This window comes from Bidens hawaiensis, unplaced genomic scaffold (assembly GCF_021521415.1).
Source record: "Bidens hawaiensis isolate Kalapana, Puna unplaced genomic scaffold, B.hawaiensis_p1.1 tig00030549_1, whole genome shotgun sequence".
NCBI classification, from domain to species: domain Eukaryota; kingdom Viridiplantae; phylum Streptophyta; class Magnoliopsida; order Asterales; family Asteraceae; genus Bidens; species Bidens hawaiensis.
Window position 1 is genome coordinate 64,218 of NW_027495104.1, and position 18,078 is coordinate 82,295.

The following is an 18,078-nucleotide window of genomic DNA, read 5'->3' on the forward strand; positions in this document are numbered from 1 at the left end:
TGAAAAATTTACTTTTATTTTATGGAATATTAAGTTTATAATTAAAAAAAGGTATGTTGTTTTATTAATAATAACTATCATATTTTGGTCGCTGATGGTCCCAACTAACGAATTTGGTGATAATGATCTCGCATTTTATCATATTTGTTCTCAATGGTCTGCGACTAACAAAAGTCTAACAACCTTAGTTGCAGGTTGTCGAAAAAAAGATTTTTGCCAAACAAAATCACATTTTTTTTTCGAAAAACTAAACATTTTTATCCCAAACGTCTTTGTGACCTTTGATAAGACATTTAGGAACTTTTTATTAGTAAAAACCTCAGTTATTGTAGCCCTTATTCGCCCCAGCTATTCACCCAGTACACATAGTCTTACTGGCTATGCGCCACATGACACTTATCCTCCAAATTTGTAACCCCCTACTAAACATAGCCTTATCGCAATACTCATATGCAAGTATATGATGGGTGTTCGGATTTAGTGATTGCTTTAGTTTCATTTTCAGTCTCCTAAAGCTGGCGTCTCACGATGTTTGTTTGACGACACTTTAAAAAAATAATTATAAGTCATAACTAGTGCGTCAATTGTCAAATCTGAGAATAAAATATTTACTTTCAATAATAATATTGTTTTATGCATAATGCCTTTCCTTTCAAACACTTTTTATTTTATTTATCGGTTTGACCCCTTTGTCCATATTAAATGGACCCACAAAATGACCAAAATGACACATACCTTGCATATAATTTCTACAGTGTATTTCTCACTTTTAATAATGATGGGAACACAAGGCATGCAAAAAAGATGAAAACATGGTTTTAACACTCTTTGATAGTTTTAATAACTTGTATATATTATTCTTGAAGTCATTATTAATTCTTCATTTGACACATATGCAACCAAAACACTTTTGTATGCTTGATAATTTATTTTTACTTTTCATATACACATGTGTAATATGATATTAATTTTTTTCCTTTTTGTCAAATAATGTATATTTACCAAATTACATTTATATACAATTTCTTTTGATAAATTTGAAATTAAACACTTCTCAGTATAATAATTTCAATTACTCATAAAATAATTTCAACAACTAGAAGACATTTGCCAACTGCCGACACCAATGAGCTTTAGCTCAACTGGCATAGAAAAGGAAGTAAAGATTTCAAACCACGTTCTAATTCAATCCTAACTAGGTTTTACCGTAACGGGTCTTTGGGAGACAAGTTTTCCTTGTGGGCTTAGGCTACGTATTTGCGATCACAGAAGTACAAAATTGTCTTTTGTCATATTGGGTTATGTTGTATAGTTGGAATAAGAAAAATACATTTGCCAACTAAAAGACAATAAATAGCCGCTGGATAGTGGATACACAATTCTTCTTTCCAGATGAATCCTGTTAGAAGTTCCATAAATGCCTCTACATTAATAAATTGATACCAGCTTTCAAATTAAATCCGTCCATTCAATCACTGCTCACTCCTGGGACAAATTTGTTTAATTGACTCAAAACACTGACTATATTTTTTTATTAAAAATGACATCATCATAATCTCACTGAATTTAGGCTTTGGTGCTTTACTACATAAAGGCAAAATCTTTTTATTTATTGTTATTTTTTTAACATTAATATCTTTTCCAAATAGTAAGGTCCTGTATGTTTTTGTCTCTTTTCTCTGAATAGAGGAAAACGTCTAATTCGGTCAGACGTAATCAGACGTGAGGCTGTTTGTTTTTTTTCTAGCATTAAGAGGTTCAGCGTCTTAATAGCATCTGAACCAGTAAGAGCTTTTAGTGGGTCTGAAAACCTCTTAACCCAAAAAAAACATACGTTCGTCTCCGGCCTCCATTAACTTCTAACCCGGAGACTAGGCTCCATCTCCGACGACTAGAGGTTCGTCTCTAGCCTCCACCTCTTAATGATTCAGATTTCAGACATTTGAACCACTTCTTAACATTCAGATGTGGTATTCAGATTCAGACTTAAATCTCTAAAAAAAACAAACGGGGCCTAATTGAGTTGTAAGTTATCTTAAAACTTTAAAAGTCAAAATTTAAAAATATCTTAGAAATCTTTTAATACAATAACTTTTTATGAGATTATATCAAATTCAAAACAAAATTTAAAAATAAATTACTATTTTGGCCCATGTGGTTTGGGGTTTTAACCCTTTTAAACCCAAAATATGTTCTTTATTGTTTTAGCCCTATGGATCATGTTGTCCGTTTTGTTTCATTTACAATCTTCATGTGACCCTCACATGCAGGGACGACAATGGTCGTCCTCGATAACCCTTAAAGATACCAGGATGTAGGCGTCTAAAGGTAAAAGAAAACGATGGCACGCTTATGATTTGAACTCAAAACTTATGTTTCGTAGACCAACGTTCTTTTCGTTGCAACGAAGTGTCATTTTACATGCTTTTGTTTTAAAATAAATTTATATAAAAACACATATATTTATATAATAACAAAAGTGGGAGAAGTATGCATTAGTCTTTTGTACATTGTGCATTCAAGTTTGTACCATGTAATATTCTTTTTATATAACTTTCATTTATTTTACTTTTGGTCCCTACACTTTCATAATTTATAAGTCATAAAATATATTTTATTTTTAGTCGTCAAAATTTTTCCAATATCAACTTTGGCGCCCTATATTTTTCATCTTTTACATTAATTTTGTTTAACGTTTACGTTTGAATTTAATGAGTTAACGCACTACAATTTATGTGTGTGGTTGAATGTTATGCTTATTTCCCATTTAACAGCCTCATCGCAACGCGTAGATGTTAAGTTGACTTAGTTACTTTTTTTATATATTTTATGTTTCAGTCTAATTTTTGTGTGATAACGAGCGTGTGTGGTTCAACGTTTTTATGTCTACTTTGTGTTCAGTTTTCTTAATAGTCAATGTTACTTCCTGGCTGTGGGAGAGGGAATGTCGAACGAAGGCGGCGGTGGTGGTAACTTCATGCTTTCGAATGAAGTAGATATGTAAATACAAAGTTTTACACATCCACCGTAACGCGAGGGTGTAAATACTAGTTTTTATTTATAACAATTATGCCTTAGGAAACAACCTTAAACGCGGGGGTCTGCCTTGCTCATTAACCATTTCAGTCTTTTCATCCGATCTAAATTAAGTCAATCCCTTCATTTAAAAGCAATCAAAAAACTAAACTAATACGAGGGAGAAATACTAACTTACTCAAATTTAAATTAAACGAAAATGGTAATACGCGGGACAGAAATAGAGTAAGTTATACGACAATCACAATATTAAAAAAGATGATAAAATAGATAAATATATAAACAAATAATAATAGAAATAATATTTTTGTTTTCAAACGACATACAAATGGAGAATTGTGTAGGTATTCCGTATGAGGTGACTCAATGACAAAAGATCACCCACCCGAATGCCCATTAGTGTTAAAACCCGGATATCATCAGGATTGGACTGGAGAACAAGTCTTTCTTTATTGAGTTTTCCCATGTCCCCTCCAAATATTGTTTGTAATGATTAAACTTGAGTATTCAATGAATAACTCGGGATTCCTATCATCATACTATGGGTATGTTTGGCAAAACTAGCTGTAGTTGGAAGCAGAGTGATGGTAGCTGATAGTTGTAGTTTTTTAGATATATTTAGATGTTTGACATAGTAGCTGGAGCTTTTAATAAAACGTATAAAATTACTAAAATAGACATAACTAAAAACAATAATAGTAAATGTAATTATTTTGGAAGGTTATTTAAGTAAATTAAAATAAATGTTTGTAGCTCTTTTTAAACGCTACTAGTATAAGCTTTAAACTTTTTATCTAAACATAAAAGTTTCAAACTCCTTGAACCAAACAAAGCTTGCAATTGAGTTTTTTCTTAAAAGTTTGAAGCTAAAAGCTCCTAAAAGTTTCCTACCAAACATAAGGATGAGCAAAATCGGTAATGGTACCGGTACCGAAATCGATACCGATTTGGTACCGTCGATACCAAAGTTTTGAGTTTCGGTACGGGACCGATACAACACATGACCGGTATTTCCCGAATTTTTACCTTCAATCCCGGGTACCGTCCCGGTCCCTTACCGGTACCGAACATAATATTTCGGTACTGATACCGCTACCAAAAATTCGCGATTTTCGGGACCGTACCGGTCCCGATCTCGTCCTTGCATACAATATCAGAAAGGATAATAATAATAATAATAATAATAATAATAATAATAATAATAAAAATAAATTTTTTAAAAGAAAAGAAAAAAGAAAGACAGTCCTCAACCTTATATTCATTCATTCATTCATTCATTCAACAACCCAGGGGTTACATTACAGTCTGTATCTCTTTCTCTCTTTCCTTTTCATTCCCGTGCTGCTTTTCGGTGATGATGATGAAAGCACACAACAAACACTAATCACCATTCACCAGTACCCCCCCCCCCCTCACCTTCAAATAATAATAATAAAAATAAAACATAACCCATTTCATTTCCTCTCAACTGCATTCTCACTTCCCATTTCCATTCCAATGGCAGCCTCCGTAACCACCACCCTCTTTCTCTTCTCTCTCCTCCACATTATTCTCTTCCATTCCACCACCACCGCCGCAGATCTCACTTCCGACCGAGCTGCACTCCTCACCCTCCGCCACACCCTCGCCGGCCGCACCCTCCTCTGGCCCACCACCCACTCCACCCCTTGCAACTGGTCCGGCGTACAATGCGACCTAACCCTCAACCGCGTCACCGCCCTCCACCTCCCCGGCAACTCCCTCTCCGGCCAACTCCCCGCCGGAATATTCTCCAACCTCACCCAACTCAAAACCCTCAGCCTCCGCTTCAACTCACTCACCGGTTCACTCCCATCCGACTTATCCTCATGTACCCAACTACGTAACCTTTATTTACAACACAATCAGTTCTCCGGTACCATCCCGGAGTTTATCTTCGGGTTACGTGACCTTGTGAGGCTTAACCTTGCTGGGAATAACTTCTCGGGTCGGGTTTCAACTGGGTTTGGTAATTTGACCCGGTTGCGAACTCTTTACCTCGAGGGTAATAACTTTTCCGGTGAGTTACCGGATTTGGATAACCCGAATTTGGATCAGTTTAACGTGTCGTTTAATAACGTCAACGGGTCGATTCCAAAGTCGCTTCGGGGGAAGCAGAAAGAGGCGTTTACCGGGACTTCGCTTTGCGGGAGCCCGCTTGATGTATTATGTCCGAAGGAGGATGTCATCGTCCCGCCCGCGATTTCGGTGGATTTAAATAGGGATAAGAAGAAGGGGAGTGATTTGTCGGGTGGGGCGATTGCCGGGATAGTGATTGGTTCGGTTTTAGGGTTTTTGGTTATTTTGTGGTTGTTGGTTTTTGTTTGTTGTCGAAAGAGGAAGAGTAAGAAGACGAGCTCGGTTGATATCGGTGGAGGGACGAGGAAGATCAATGACGCGGAGAGTTTAGGGGAAAAGCCGTTGACTGGGGCCGGGGCTGGAACAGGGAACGGGAGTAATGGGTTTTCGGTGGCGGCAGCGGCTGCGGCGGCAATGTCGACGCCGTCGAGCGCGAATGGTGGTGGCGGTGGTGTTGGGAATAAGAAGCTTGTGTTTTTCAGGACGTCGTCTAGTGTGTTTGATTTGGAGGATTTGTTGAGGGCTTCGGCGGAGGTTTTGGGGAAAGGGACGTTTGGGACGGCGTATAAGGCGGTGTTGGAGGGTGGGATGATGGTGGCGGTGAAGAGGTTGAAGGATGTGACGGTGTCGGAGATGGAGTTTAAGGAGAAGATTGAGTTTGTCGGGGTGATGGATCATCAGAATCTGGTTCCGCTTAGAGCTTATTATTATAACAAAGAGGAGAAGCTGCTTGTGTATGATTATATGCCAATGGGCAGCCTTTCTGCACTCCTTCATGGTTTGGTTTCTTGTCCTTTGTTCTTAAATCGTCTTGCAGCTATTAATTATACTTTAGGAATGCATAGTTTATAATTGAATTGTCTTTTTCGGGTAATTTGGTTAACAAATAGGTTATGAAAACATCAAAAACGTAAACGAACCATAGAAGTTTGCTAGTTTTTAAATCGAGCGTCACATTTTTGCAAAACAACCATTCTGCGTCGTTAAGTTTATTAGACGTGAAACTGCATATTCCTGGTGATTTGAGCTTTGGTGAGTTAAAGCAGCTAATCAAAAGATTTTTAATATTTGTAATTACATTTATTTAGTTAGTTCAATTTTGCTTTTTTGGGGGAATTTATAGTCTAAAACTTTTTAAAATAGTTAAAACTTAAAAGTGCCAAATGTGCTTATTAACTTATAGAAATATAATGATTAATATAGGCAGTCTTATGTATTATTAATACAGTTTAGGTAACCACTTGATTGATTCCCCTTAACCAGTTTTATTATTTTACTCGTTTGACCGTTAGAGATGAATAATAACCTTAATTGACCTGGCTATCTTTTATGGTTAGTAACATTATGGTTATTAATTTAAAAAAGCATTGTTTTGATTATTATTGTTGATTATTATAGGGAACAAAGGAGGCGGCAGGACACCACTGAGCTGGGAAATCCGGTCAGCCATTGCTCTCGGAGTTGCCCGAGGCGTCGAGTATCTGCACAGTCATGGTGACAACGCCTCGCACGGGAACATCAAATCATCAAACGTACTCTTAACCAAATCTCTAGAGGCCTGTGTTTCTGACTTTGGTTTAGCCCCTCTCGTGGGCCTGCCTTCAACCCCAAACCGAGTGGCCGGGTACCGCGCACCAGAGGTCACTGACCCTCGCAGAGTCTCCCAAAAGGCTGATGTTTACAGCTTTGGAGTATTAGTATTGGAACTTCTAACTGGAAAGGCCCCGACACACGCCCTTTTAAATGAAGAAGGGGTTGACCTCCCGAGATGGGTGCAGTCAACGGTGAAAGAAGAGTGGACTTCTGAGGTGTTTGACCTTGAGTTGCTAAGGTACCAGAACGTCGAGGAGGAAATGGTGCAGCTTTTGCAGCTGGCTATCGACTGTGCGGCTCAGTACCCTGACAAGCGGCCCACAATGTCAGAGGTGGTGGGGCGGATTGAGGATCTGTGCGGGGCTTCTCTGATGAGAGGGATGGATAATGGTTTGAACGGGGATCAGGTTCGTGGGGTGGAGTCGGATTGAGTGTCAAGATAAGGTAGTTGAATTGTTGTGTTAGTTGGATTTGTAGTAGTCATGTTGGTGTAATTATGATTGCTTTTTTATTATTTGCTCTTTGCCAAGACTGTTGTTAAGTGGATATGAGATATTGTGTTTTGATTTATGTTGTGTTAATTGTCTTGTCTCTTCTGTTTAAGGTAATGAGCTAGAAAAGCTAGTATTTGTAAGGTCAGCAAAAAGTGTGCTTTATATGGAACTAATAAGAGTTTTTTACCAAAATGGGTGAAGGGAAAAAAATATTTATCAATATAGGTGATTTGAAAAGTAGGAAAAAAATATTTATCAATATAGGTGATTTGAAAAGTAATTATCAAAATAGGTGAAAATTTTTTTTTCTCACTCTTAATCCCATTGAATAAAAACAATTTTTATTATAAGAAAAAAAATAAACATGGTTTTCAAAAAAATATTCTCCAGTTTTTTTTTTCAAAAATAAACCTATATCTTAACTTTTTTGTTTAAATAATTTATTTTAATTCTTAGTTAATAATGTTATTTAGTGTTACGATATATATGACTAAAAACAATTCTACGCGGAAGTTAAAAAAAATTAGAACCGTCTTTTGAAAAAGGTTAGAAACTAAATCAATTATTTTTCTCTTTTTCGTCTTTTTAGTCATATATTATTTTTCTTATATACAAATATTAATAATTGTTGTTTATGACTAAACATAATTGTTTTAGATCATTTTTAAGTAGCCTTTTGTTTTAAATGTTTTCTTTAGTCTAGTCATATATGGAAACATTAAAAAACATCTTTAACTGAGAATTAAAAAAATATTTAAACAATTTAAAATGTAGTTTTTTATTTTAGAACAAACAGTTAGAGGATATTTTTTTTAAAGTTTATTTTTCTAAATACCTAAAACAAAGAATTTAGGAAAAATCACAATAATGAAATTGTGATATGCCAAAAAAGACGTCGATACATCAACGAGTACCGATATCGGTTTGAATAATACTGATACAGGTACCGATATTGTTCGGACAGAATCGGTTAGATTTGTGAAGGTACCGATGCAGTACTGCAACTCGTATAGCTTACGTTCCCAAAAAAATACTATATATTTAAAATATATGTTTTATAAGAATAACAAGAAAAATAAAAATCCTCTGTATACATACATTTTCCTTTTATACATATAATAACAATAATTTCATATCTATATATTAAAAAGTAGTATGGCATCTACATATAAAACATAAACATATTAAAATCTACGTTATATATATAAAAAAGATTGTACATACTTATCTGAAAAATGTTTTTTAAATAAGTTATTTGAAAATTCCAAGTTTGAAAAAATATTTTAAATCCTTACTGCTATTTTTCTTTATTGTTATGATATGACAAAAAAAATAATTTGTTTATAAACAAGCCTCTTAATTTTATAAATGTAATATATTTGATATTTAATAAGAATTGTTTTTATTTAATGAGATTAGGAGTGAGAAAAAAGTAACTTCACCTGTTTTGGTAATTACTTTTCAAATCACCTATATTGATAAATATTTTTTTCTCTCCACCCATTTTGGTAAAAAACTCGAACTAATAATGTGTTGGATCAATGGTTCTTATTACTAGGTAGGAATCTCGTCTCATCTACGAGATACATTGTACATTTTGTTTCTGGCTCTCTGGTTCCAAATCTACAAACCGAGAATTCAAAATAAATAATATTTTATTGCCACGTTTTGTGTACTAAGTATAATAATAATAATAATAATAATAATAATAATAATAATAATAATAATAGTAATAATTGTTTTTTCCCCTAATTGCCACTGCAACTCTCGAGGCCTATAAACTAAATTTGAAGTTTTGGAATCTTCGATAATCTTGAAATATCTCTTCTGGACTCAAGAAACTTAAGTGTTTTCAAGTATTTACTTTTGAGTTAAAAGGCAAAAATAATTATTGACTTAAAAATAGACATGCTTGTGAGTTTCTCCTAACTGATAGCTGGCTTTTGAGGTGGGAAGTGTAACTGCTCCAGACTCGATCACCTCGGTAGACCTGAATTCATTAAAAAAAGTTATATATATGTTTCATAGTTTAAACATGTTGAACTTTTGGAAGAATCACTTTCACATGTATATTTGTGAGTCGAATTTGAGATAGATTCTAACTTTTTTTTTTGTACTTCTCAAATATTACATATGTTTGCGATTCTAGACAAATGAGGGATTTAAATATATACATTCGAATTATTATAATGAAATGAAGAGATCTTCCATGATTTATTATTTCATCTTGTTACTATGTTGTAAGGCTAGATGAACCATCTTATGCTTGGTGTGGGTACGTGTGTATAGGAAAGCGCCTGGTTCCTTTTTATTTGCTTTATCAATTCATCCCAAATGCGCTATAATGATTCTAATCACTAACCACCCTAGGATTGTTTGGTTTCTAAGGTTATTTTCAAATGAATCCTTGGCTTTCAAGAAGAAAGAATCATCACAAAAATCTATGCCAATGTGGCATATGTGCTCTACTGTTTAAAGAAGTTTCAACCATGTAATCTTGGATACATTGTCATAACAAAACATGAGCAGTCTTCCTCTTTCTCTCAAAAAATCCATGAAGTATGGTATATTGTTCAACTCTTTTCTAGCATTTGTCTTCCAAAATCTCATTCCTTTGTTATCATTAACAAAAATCAACTTTTGCATGAACTCAAAAATCTTTCTAACTATTTGAATCTCATCCCTCCATCCCAGAATCACTCTCACAACAATGTGTTTCAACTGATAGATCCTGGTTTAGTGTAAATGAAAAACGTACGTAGTGTGAAACATTATTGTGTATATAGGTGTGTTGTCTTTTGGTGAGCTAGAGACTAAAATGTATAAGGTTAATTATGTTAACATAATTGCGTGTTGTTCAGGTGAGTTTCTACGTGCCCACTTTAAGTGGCTTTATTTGTTTTTAGACTGAGATGCATGTTGTATGAAATGTTCAACAATTATCTAATTTAATCGAAAGTTATGTCCACTTTGATGAAATGACATGCTTGTCACATGTGGTTGCCTATTATGTTACCACAATCTATTTCTTTTTAAATTGTTGTTGATTTGAATTATATTTTCTTCTACATTGTCGATGTGTGATTATTTTAATAATATGTACTCCAATAAGTAATAAGTTACGGGATGAGGATTTGAGGTGTTACACTACGAGAAAAATTATCAAAATAACCCATTTTAGGAGAGAAAGTTCAAAAATGCCTGTCACTTTTAATTAATTCCAGAAATAGCCTATCACAATCCGATCATGAGGATAAGATTATAGAGTTACCGATTAGAATTAAAAGACCAATAAAAAACTGGCACGTAGGCATCCGAACTCATCTTGACGATGAGTTTAGACACCACGTGTCATTCTGTCATTGACACATCAATCTCATTGCCACAATTGAATTAAGACCGACTATTTTTGAAATTAAGCAAAAGTAGAGAACAGTTTTGGACCCTCTCTCTCTCTTAAAATGAATCATTTTGGGTATTCTCCCGTTACTAGGGGTGTTCTTTGGGTTCGTTTTTCGTTTTTTCGGGTCGGGTTCTTCGGGTTTCAAAGTTGTAAATCTTAACCCGAAACCCAACCCAAATCTCTCATTGGTTTTTCTGGTTGGGTTAATCGGGTTTCAAGTATCCTAGAAACAAAACAAAATAAAAAACTTCAATGTTAAAATTAAAACAACATATTCTTCTTTGCTCGTAACGTAAATTATCAATTAATAAACCAACATAATTTGATAAAACAATTCAAAAGAAGAATAAAACTAAGCAACTAACTCGAGCCATAATATTATTTAATTGAACGTGATTTGATTGTTCGATTACGGTTACTATTAGTAATAAATGGAAAACATAAATTAACAATAAACAATCGATCCATAATAGTTGGAATGACAAAAATCGATTAGGTTCAGATTCTGATAACTTTAGTGCCTAAAAATATATTTAATTTCAAAACTAAAAGTTTATTCGAGTTGACCCGAAACTTATAAATCAAACCAGAAAATCAACCCGAATTACTTTGGTTCGGGTTCGAGTTCAGGTTAGTCTTTTCTCGGGTTTGGTTTTTTTGGTTAAGGTTCGAGTACGGGGTTTTTTTCAAATTGGGTTTCGGTTAAAAGTGACAGCCCTACCCGTTACAATATTCCGCAAGCGCATCAACAAATAACGTGACACGTCATCAACATAACCTAGGGACGAAAGATATAATAAAAGAGAAGTTAGGGGCTAAAAGATAGAAAAGAAGGGAAGATATGTTGGGTTATCATTGTGGATTGTTCACTGCATTTGCCGTGGTGGAATTCTGGAAACATACAAAGTCGGTGTTAATCTCCGACGTCATCGCAAACTCATCGGAACTCAGAAATCGTAATACAGAATCCTTCTCGCCGATTGCAGGTACCTTCACCGCCTCAGTATTATCCGATTAGGTTAAACTTGTGTTTCTGATTAGGTTAAATTCGCTTATTTTTTGTTTAGGTTAAATTCGTGTATTCACTGATTAGGTTAAATTTACCTATTATCTGGTTATGTTATTAAATTTGTGTGTTATCTGAGTAGGTTAAAATCGTGTATTATCCGATTAGGTTAAAATTATCTAAGTTTCAATTAGGTTAAAGTACGGTATTCTCTGATTATGTTAAATTCGCGCATTATTCGATTAGGCTAAATTCACCTATTCTTCGAGTAGGTTAAATTATTGTATTCTCCGATTAAGTTTAATTCGTGTATTCTCTGATTAGGTTTAATTCACTAATTCTCCGGGTAGGTTAAATTTGTGTATTATATTCTTTGGTTAAAGTTGAGCATTCTTCTATTAGGTTAAAATTGTGAATTCTCAGTTACGTAATCACTATTTCGTTTGTATTTTGTTCAAATTTGCCCTTGTTTTCGGAACGATCTCATACAATTTTCCGGTTTTTTGTAGGTGAATGAATTAAAAGATATCTATCGATTGAATCGTGGTTCGATTGTTATGTTGAAGAGTTACAAAAGATTGCTCGAAAAGGACGCTGCTATTCACTTTTGTTGATCACCTGAAGTTGTTTGTTTCGGTCAATTTCATAGAGCTAGGGTTTGTTCTTAATAGCTATATTACATCAATAAATATAAAAGGAGCAATTTAATTAGGTTTTTTGTGTGTTTTCCTTTTTGAGTTCTTTTTGTGTTGTAGCACTGGCTAATTTATAATGGCCTGAGACATACTGTACATTAAGGAAGATATATTGTGGTGTTTTGTGATTTGTTTTCTTATTTCGTGTATTACCTGGGTTTTGGGTTCAAAACTAGGGGAGAATTTTTAGTTTTTCACAGTAATCTTGTTAATAGCAGACTCAAATTCTTTTGAGAAATATCTTCATTTTACAAGATATGGGTAGCCAAGGGTTTAATAATCAGAAAAATGGTCAAAGGTTGGGCATCACAGAGCCCATATCTTTGGGTGGACCAACCGAGTTTGATGTAATCAAGACCAAAGAACTTGAACAGGTTGTGTTTTCTTTTCACGTTCAAGAATCATTGACATGTTGTTTTTTGATACTTCAAGTACTCAATCATCCACTTCTTTACTTTGCATAGTTTTTGGCTGAAGCTGGTCTATATGAGAGTCATGAAGAGGCCATACGTAGGGAAGAGGTTTTAGGGCGGCTTGATCAGGTTGAATTACATTTCCAGTTTGAATTTTGTGGCTTGGTGGTTTTCATTGTATGCTTTACTGTTGCTCTCGTGTTTGATTGATCAGATTGTAAAACTTTGGGTGAAAAAAGTAAGCCGTGCAAGGGGGTTAAACGAACAGCTTGTACAGGAAGCGAATGCTAAAATTTTCACCTTTGGATCCTATCGACTTGGGGTATGAGGATTATTCTCAGTAGTTTTGTTTTATGGTTTAAATGTTCATCTCATGATCTTTATAACACCTGCTGTTAGCTGTAGCCTTTCTGATATGCGTATGTGGCACATGAAACTGGTAATAGATGATTTTTATCTGTCACTTTTCAGATTTTATTCTGATTAATTTTTGTATGTTACATCATTAGACTATATTTAAGACATCTTTATTTTCTGATTAAGTCTTTTCAACTTAAGTCTAGGTGAGTTTTCTTGTTATTTTAGGCTCATTAAATTCTTGTTTTATTGATTTAGTTTATTTGTGTTTATTTATCTGATTTTGGTTGTTATCCCTCTTTGTTTAGATTTAATTCTTTTTAGCTAGATTTTCTTATCATGTAGTTTTAATTTGGGCTACCAAAGCTCTATTTGCATCATCTTGTCTAGTTTTAAGGTCGTTTACTTTCCAGTGGTTTTCTTATTTTTAACTGAAATTTGTATGATACGATAGATTGTTTTAACTTCATTAAATTCTTATATTGCTATTTGGTTTTTTTTTATGTTCCTTTTTTTTCTGATTTTTCTTGTTTAACCTCTCCTTGGTTAAGGTTTAATTCTTTTTAGCCAAACTTTCTTACTTTCTTTTCCATAGTTCCATTTTGTTTTAGTTTTAGGATGCCAAAACCCCATATGCATCGCTTCTCTTTACTTCATCTAGATTATTCATCAGTAGTCTATATTTTTAAGTTATTTTAGCTTCTGATTAAGTTTGTTATTTCAGCTTAAATCTTTGTGAGTTCTATGGTTGTTTTAGGTTTATTAGATTCTTCTTTTGCCGAATTAAACTTATTTGCGCCTCTTTCTCTAGTTGGGTTTAAGTCTTAAATGTTTTTATCCAACCTCCACTCGACTATTAAAGAGAGTATATTAGTTAGGGTTATTGTTATTAATAATGACATAACAATTAACACTAACATGTATTTTTTTAACACCAAGGTTTTCACTCAGACTCGATTTAGATTAATCCATGTTTATTATGTCAGAGTAGACCACATGTATGACACTATGAGACATTCACTTTTTGATTAAGTCTTGTTATTTCACTTAAATCTTTGGGCCTGATCAACAGATCAAGAATTTATGTTCTTTCTTTATGCCGGAATTTGCAATAGTTTGGGGTAGTCGAATCAGTCAAAAAGTATATACAATGGCCAAAAGCATACGTCTTTATATTGCCATGCATTCTCATTTGGATTTCATGTATAACTAAAAGAAAGGAATAATTGCTTGATGTTTATCTTTGGTTATTTGGTATAACCTTACATCGGGCATGCACTTTTCTCCTTTCTATCACGTGCTCTTTTTCTTGTTATACTTCTATTTGATTTTTAGTTTGTTGCAGTCTTTTAGGTTTTGCTTGTTTAATGTATCTTTTGCTTAATCATTGCTCTTTGAGTGTATTTATACAGTGTTTGTTTTCCATATATCTGAATGAAACTCAACCTTGTCTACATTCTGTATATTATAGGTGCATGGACCTGGTGCGGATATTGATACACTCTGTGTTGGACCAAGGCATGCAGATCGAGATGTAATATCTTCTCCAGGGTTTACTAATCTTGTAAAATTTGTTAACCTTGATGTATAGTCAACACAACTTACTAATGGTTTAATTTTTTACAGGAGGATTTCTTTGGCGAACTTAAAAGAATGCTTTTGGAGATGCCTGATGTAACAGAATTGCATCCTGTACCCGATGCTCATGTCCCCGTGATGAGATTTAAGTTGAATGGGGTTTCAATAGATCTTCTGTATGCAAGACTTTCACTTTGGGTTATACCTGATGTAAGTGGATGAAACATAAGATTTGTTTGTTAACTTTGATGGTGAAATAGCACCTATGTTTAACAAGTCGGCTGCTAATGAGTTGTATATTTCAGGATTTGGATATTTCTCAAGACTCAATACTGCAAAACGCTGATGATAAAACTGTTCGCAGTCTTAATGGATGCAGAGTTACTGATCAGATCCTGTCTTTAGTTCCTAATATTCAGGTTTTCAGAGTTGTTTCCATTTTTTATGTTATTATATATACAAGTTGTTAGTTCTATCCGTTCATTTCATTGTTTTTTTGGGTTTGCAGAATTTCCGCACAACACTAAGATGCATGAGGTTTTGGGCCAAACGAAGGGGCGTTTATTCAAATGTATGATATTATTTTCAGATAATTGACGTTTGAAGTTTGATTGTTACAATATAATTTTGTAGTTTTGAGGTATTTTCTCTATTTTGATGGTCAGGTTGCAGGATTTCTAGGTGGCATAAACTGGGCTTTGCTTGTTGCTCGCATTTGCCAACTGTACCCTAATGCACTGCCAAATATGCTAGTTTCTCGGTTCTTTAGAGTCTACACTCAGTGGCGATGGCCAAATCCAGTAATGCTCTGTGCTATTGAGGAAGGATCACTTGGGTTGCAAATTTGGGATCCTAGAAAAAACCCTAAAGATAAATACCATTTAATGCCAATTATTACTCCGGCTTATCCTAGCATGAACTCCAGCTATAACGTGTCATCAAGTACTTTACGAATAATGACTGAAGAGTTTAAGAGGGGTCATGATGTTTGTGAGGTAATAATATTTAGCTAAACTTTCATTACCATTTGATTTTGTTTTGAGTTGGTTTGTTATGCGTGGTCACTTATAATTTTGTTTGAACCGTAGGCTATGGTGTTAAATAATGGTAGTTGGCTTGAATTGTTTGAGCCACATCGTTTTTTTGAAGCATACAAGAATTATCTTCAGATAGATATAGTTGCAGTGTGTGATGAAGATATGATGAATTGGAAAGGATGGGTTGAATCCCGCATACGCTACCTTGTATTGAAGGTGATGCATTGTAGCTTTTATTTAAGTTTTGTTATTGTACGTTCGCTAGTGTATTCATTTTTAATCTTTTGGCTCATTACAAGTTAGTTGAGTTTTATTAACCTTTTAAGCCCAACAAATTGTTTTTCACATTAGTCTTAGCTCAGCTATGTTTGTTCATCTGCGTTCAGTTAGGTTAGTTCATCAACCGTTTGCTTATACAGTTAACAAACGAACAAACATTCTCAGTTGATTGTTCAATTGTTCATGTTTAATCGTTTGTTCGGTTAAAGTTAAATGAATGAACATGCTCATGTCTGTGTTTTTTTGATTCGTTTGTGTTCAATCTTAATTCTTAAATGGGTTGGTAAAAGGTTTTTAACTGAAAAACAGATGGTCAAAAAAGCATACCTGCCAAAACGTGTATTTGAAGATTTTGTCATCATAGCACATTAGTTATTTTTTTAATAAAAATGGAGAAAAGATACGTAACTTTTCAACTTTTGACTTTTATGCCCCTATGAATGTAGATTGAAAGAGACACCTTCAAATTACTTCTGTGCCACCCACATCCAGGTGACTTTCCAGACAAGTTAAATCCATGTCACTGCAGTTACTTTTTAGGTCTTCAAAGAAAAGAGGGCGTGCCTGTGAATGAAGCCAAGAAGTTTGATATACGGGCGACAGTTGAAGAATTTAAAGGTAATGTTGGTTCATATGTGTCATGGAAGCCGGGAATGGGCATAAGTGTAACTCACATAAAGCGTAGAGACATTCCTGCTTTTGTTTTTCCCGGTGGTGTTCGACCTGCGCGGCCCGCTCGACCAAGTGTGGAAGAAAGGCGGGCTCCAGACACAAGTGCTGCCAGCAGTGTGGATGCAGCAACTTCAGTTGATGTTAATGTTGTTGATGGACCGGGTGATGATGATACAAGGAAACGCAAACGAGAGGAGGAGGACGAGTTGACTAAATTGACCGAGTTGACCAAGTTGAGCACTCCCGAGCAGTTGAAAAATGACGTGCCTACTGTTGATCCCGAGGGTATTAATGTCAACGATCAAGTGGGGACATCGGGAGTCAAAAATCAGAGTTTGGACCAAAAGAGTGAAGATATCAGTGGTCAATTAGGTCAACAAGTTGAGGAGCTAGAAGAACTTGATGATAGTTTTCAAAATAAGTATCTAAAAGAAAATGACATGGAGTATTCAGTTGTTAAAGAAGTAGCTAGTTCTGTGAATGAGAGCTTAGAAGAGCTTGAGGTTAGTTTTTATAATTAGTATATACATTTACATAGGTTAGTAATGTTATGTGTTTTCATTACACGGTTCGTTATAATTCGTAACACTTAACCTTCTTTTTATTTCTAAACTTTGTATATAGGCACCCGAACTTGTTGTGCCTCTGCCGAGGGCAACGCATGCCGCTGCAGCACAGAAAATGCCAATTATGAGGTAGTTTTATATTTAATGGAAACATAATTAATTAATGTTTTTGCTTAAACTGGTTTTATTGTTCTTGTTTACAGGTTTAACTTTACCTCATTGGCAAAGGCTACTGGCAACAGTAGTTAATAAATGCTACACACAATACTCAGCCTGCTTAGCCCAGACTAGTATCAACTTGTGCAAGTGGTCACTAAAATGTTGATATGATAAACTCTTGTAGTACTTGGCTTGCAGTATCACAGTGTGTTGATTGGTGGTGTTTGTTACTTTGCGGATCTTTATGTGTAACTCTTTTTATGTGCTATCTTTTGGGATAATAAAATCCACATAAATTTTTACCTAATGAATTATGGGACCATTGTTTCATTTTGGTTGAGATGTGTATCAACACTTTTTTCTACTTAATTTGGTTTTATATTATGTTATTCACGCAAAAACAAGACATAATTTCCATTCGGTTTGGGATGATCTTGCCTTATCAACTAAATCCAGTTTATACACTTTTTCATTCTTCAAAGTTCAACGAAATATTAGATATCTTTATAGTTAAATGTGCTATAAGTGTTTCATTTATCCACCCCACAGACATGAATATGAATATTATTTCATGATCAAGAAATCTAAACATTATTTTACACTCAAGGTGTATGGTTTTCATAGTTCTTGACTCGCATCTTGTTCACCTCGTATTAAAAACTTAAGATGATTTGACTTGAGCTTACTGGCTTG

The 18,078-nt window shown here is 34.5% G+C and overlaps 2 protein-coding genes across 3 annotated transcripts; both read left to right on the top strand.

Annotated features, from left to right (window-relative positions):
• Nucleotides 1-4,518: 4,518 nt before the first annotated feature.
• Nucleotides 4,519-7,278, top strand: LOC143580696 (putative inactive receptor kinase At1g48480). The gene is made up of 2 exons (XM_077063650.1): nucleotides 4,519-5,911; nucleotides 6,532-7,278. The coding sequence occupies exons 1-2, from the start codon at nucleotides 4,534-4,536 to the stop codon at nucleotides 7,155-7,157; spliced, it is 2,004 nt and encodes a 667-aa protein (XP_076919765.1). The 5' UTR covers nucleotides 4,519-4,533; the 3' UTR covers nucleotides 7,158-7,278.
• A 4,206-nt stretch (nucleotides 7,279-11,484) lies between these two features.
• On the top strand, nucleotides 11,485-17,632 carry LOC143580697 (nuclear poly(A) polymerase 1-like). 2 transcript variants are annotated; one of them, XM_077063652.1, is made up of 13 exons: nucleotides 11,485-11,609; nucleotides 12,139-12,698; nucleotides 12,789-12,866; nucleotides 12,952-13,059; nucleotides 14,566-14,628; nucleotides 14,721-14,882; nucleotides 14,978-15,091; nucleotides 15,181-15,243; nucleotides 15,338-15,667; nucleotides 15,761-15,925; nucleotides 16,435-17,163; nucleotides 17,285-17,355; nucleotides 17,430-17,632. In XM_077063652.1, exons 2-13 carry the CDS (start codon nucleotides 12,582-12,584, stop codon nucleotides 17,473-17,475), a joined length of 2,046 nt encoding a protein of 681 aa, XP_076919767.1. In that variant the 5' UTR covers nucleotides 11,485-11,609; nucleotides 12,139-12,581; the 3' UTR covers nucleotides 17,476-17,632. The 2 variants fall into 2 exon arrangements, with proteins under 2 accessions (XP_076919767.1, XP_076919766.1); XM_077063651.1 differs by lacking the exon at nucleotides 11,485-11,609 and having other exon boundaries at nucleotides 12,105-12,698.
• Nucleotides 17,633-18,078: the final 446 nt, after the last annotated feature.

Bases quoted from the DNA above. Each gene is read 5' to 3' on its own strand.
- LOC143580697 (XM_077063652.1), top strand. From the start codon at position 12,582: ATGGGTAGCCAAGGGTTTAATAATCAGAAAAATGGTCAAAGGTTGGGC. The intron at 12,699-12,788 runs GTTGTGTTTTCT...TACTTTGCATAG, and splicing joins AGACCAAAGAACTTGAACAG to TTTTTGGCTGAAGCTGGTCT. The intron at 14,629-14,720 runs GTAATATCTTCT...AATTTTTTACAG, and splicing joins CAAGGCATGCAGATCGAGAT to GAGGATTTCTTTGGCGAACT.
- LOC143580696 (XM_077063650.1), top strand. From the start codon at position 4,534: ATGGCAGCCTCCGTAACCACCACCCTCTTTCTCTTCTCTCTCCTCCAC. The intron at 5,912-6,531 runs GTTTGGTTTCTT...TGATTATTATAG, and splicing joins CCTTTCTGCACTCCTTCATG to GGAACAAAGGAGGCGGCAGG.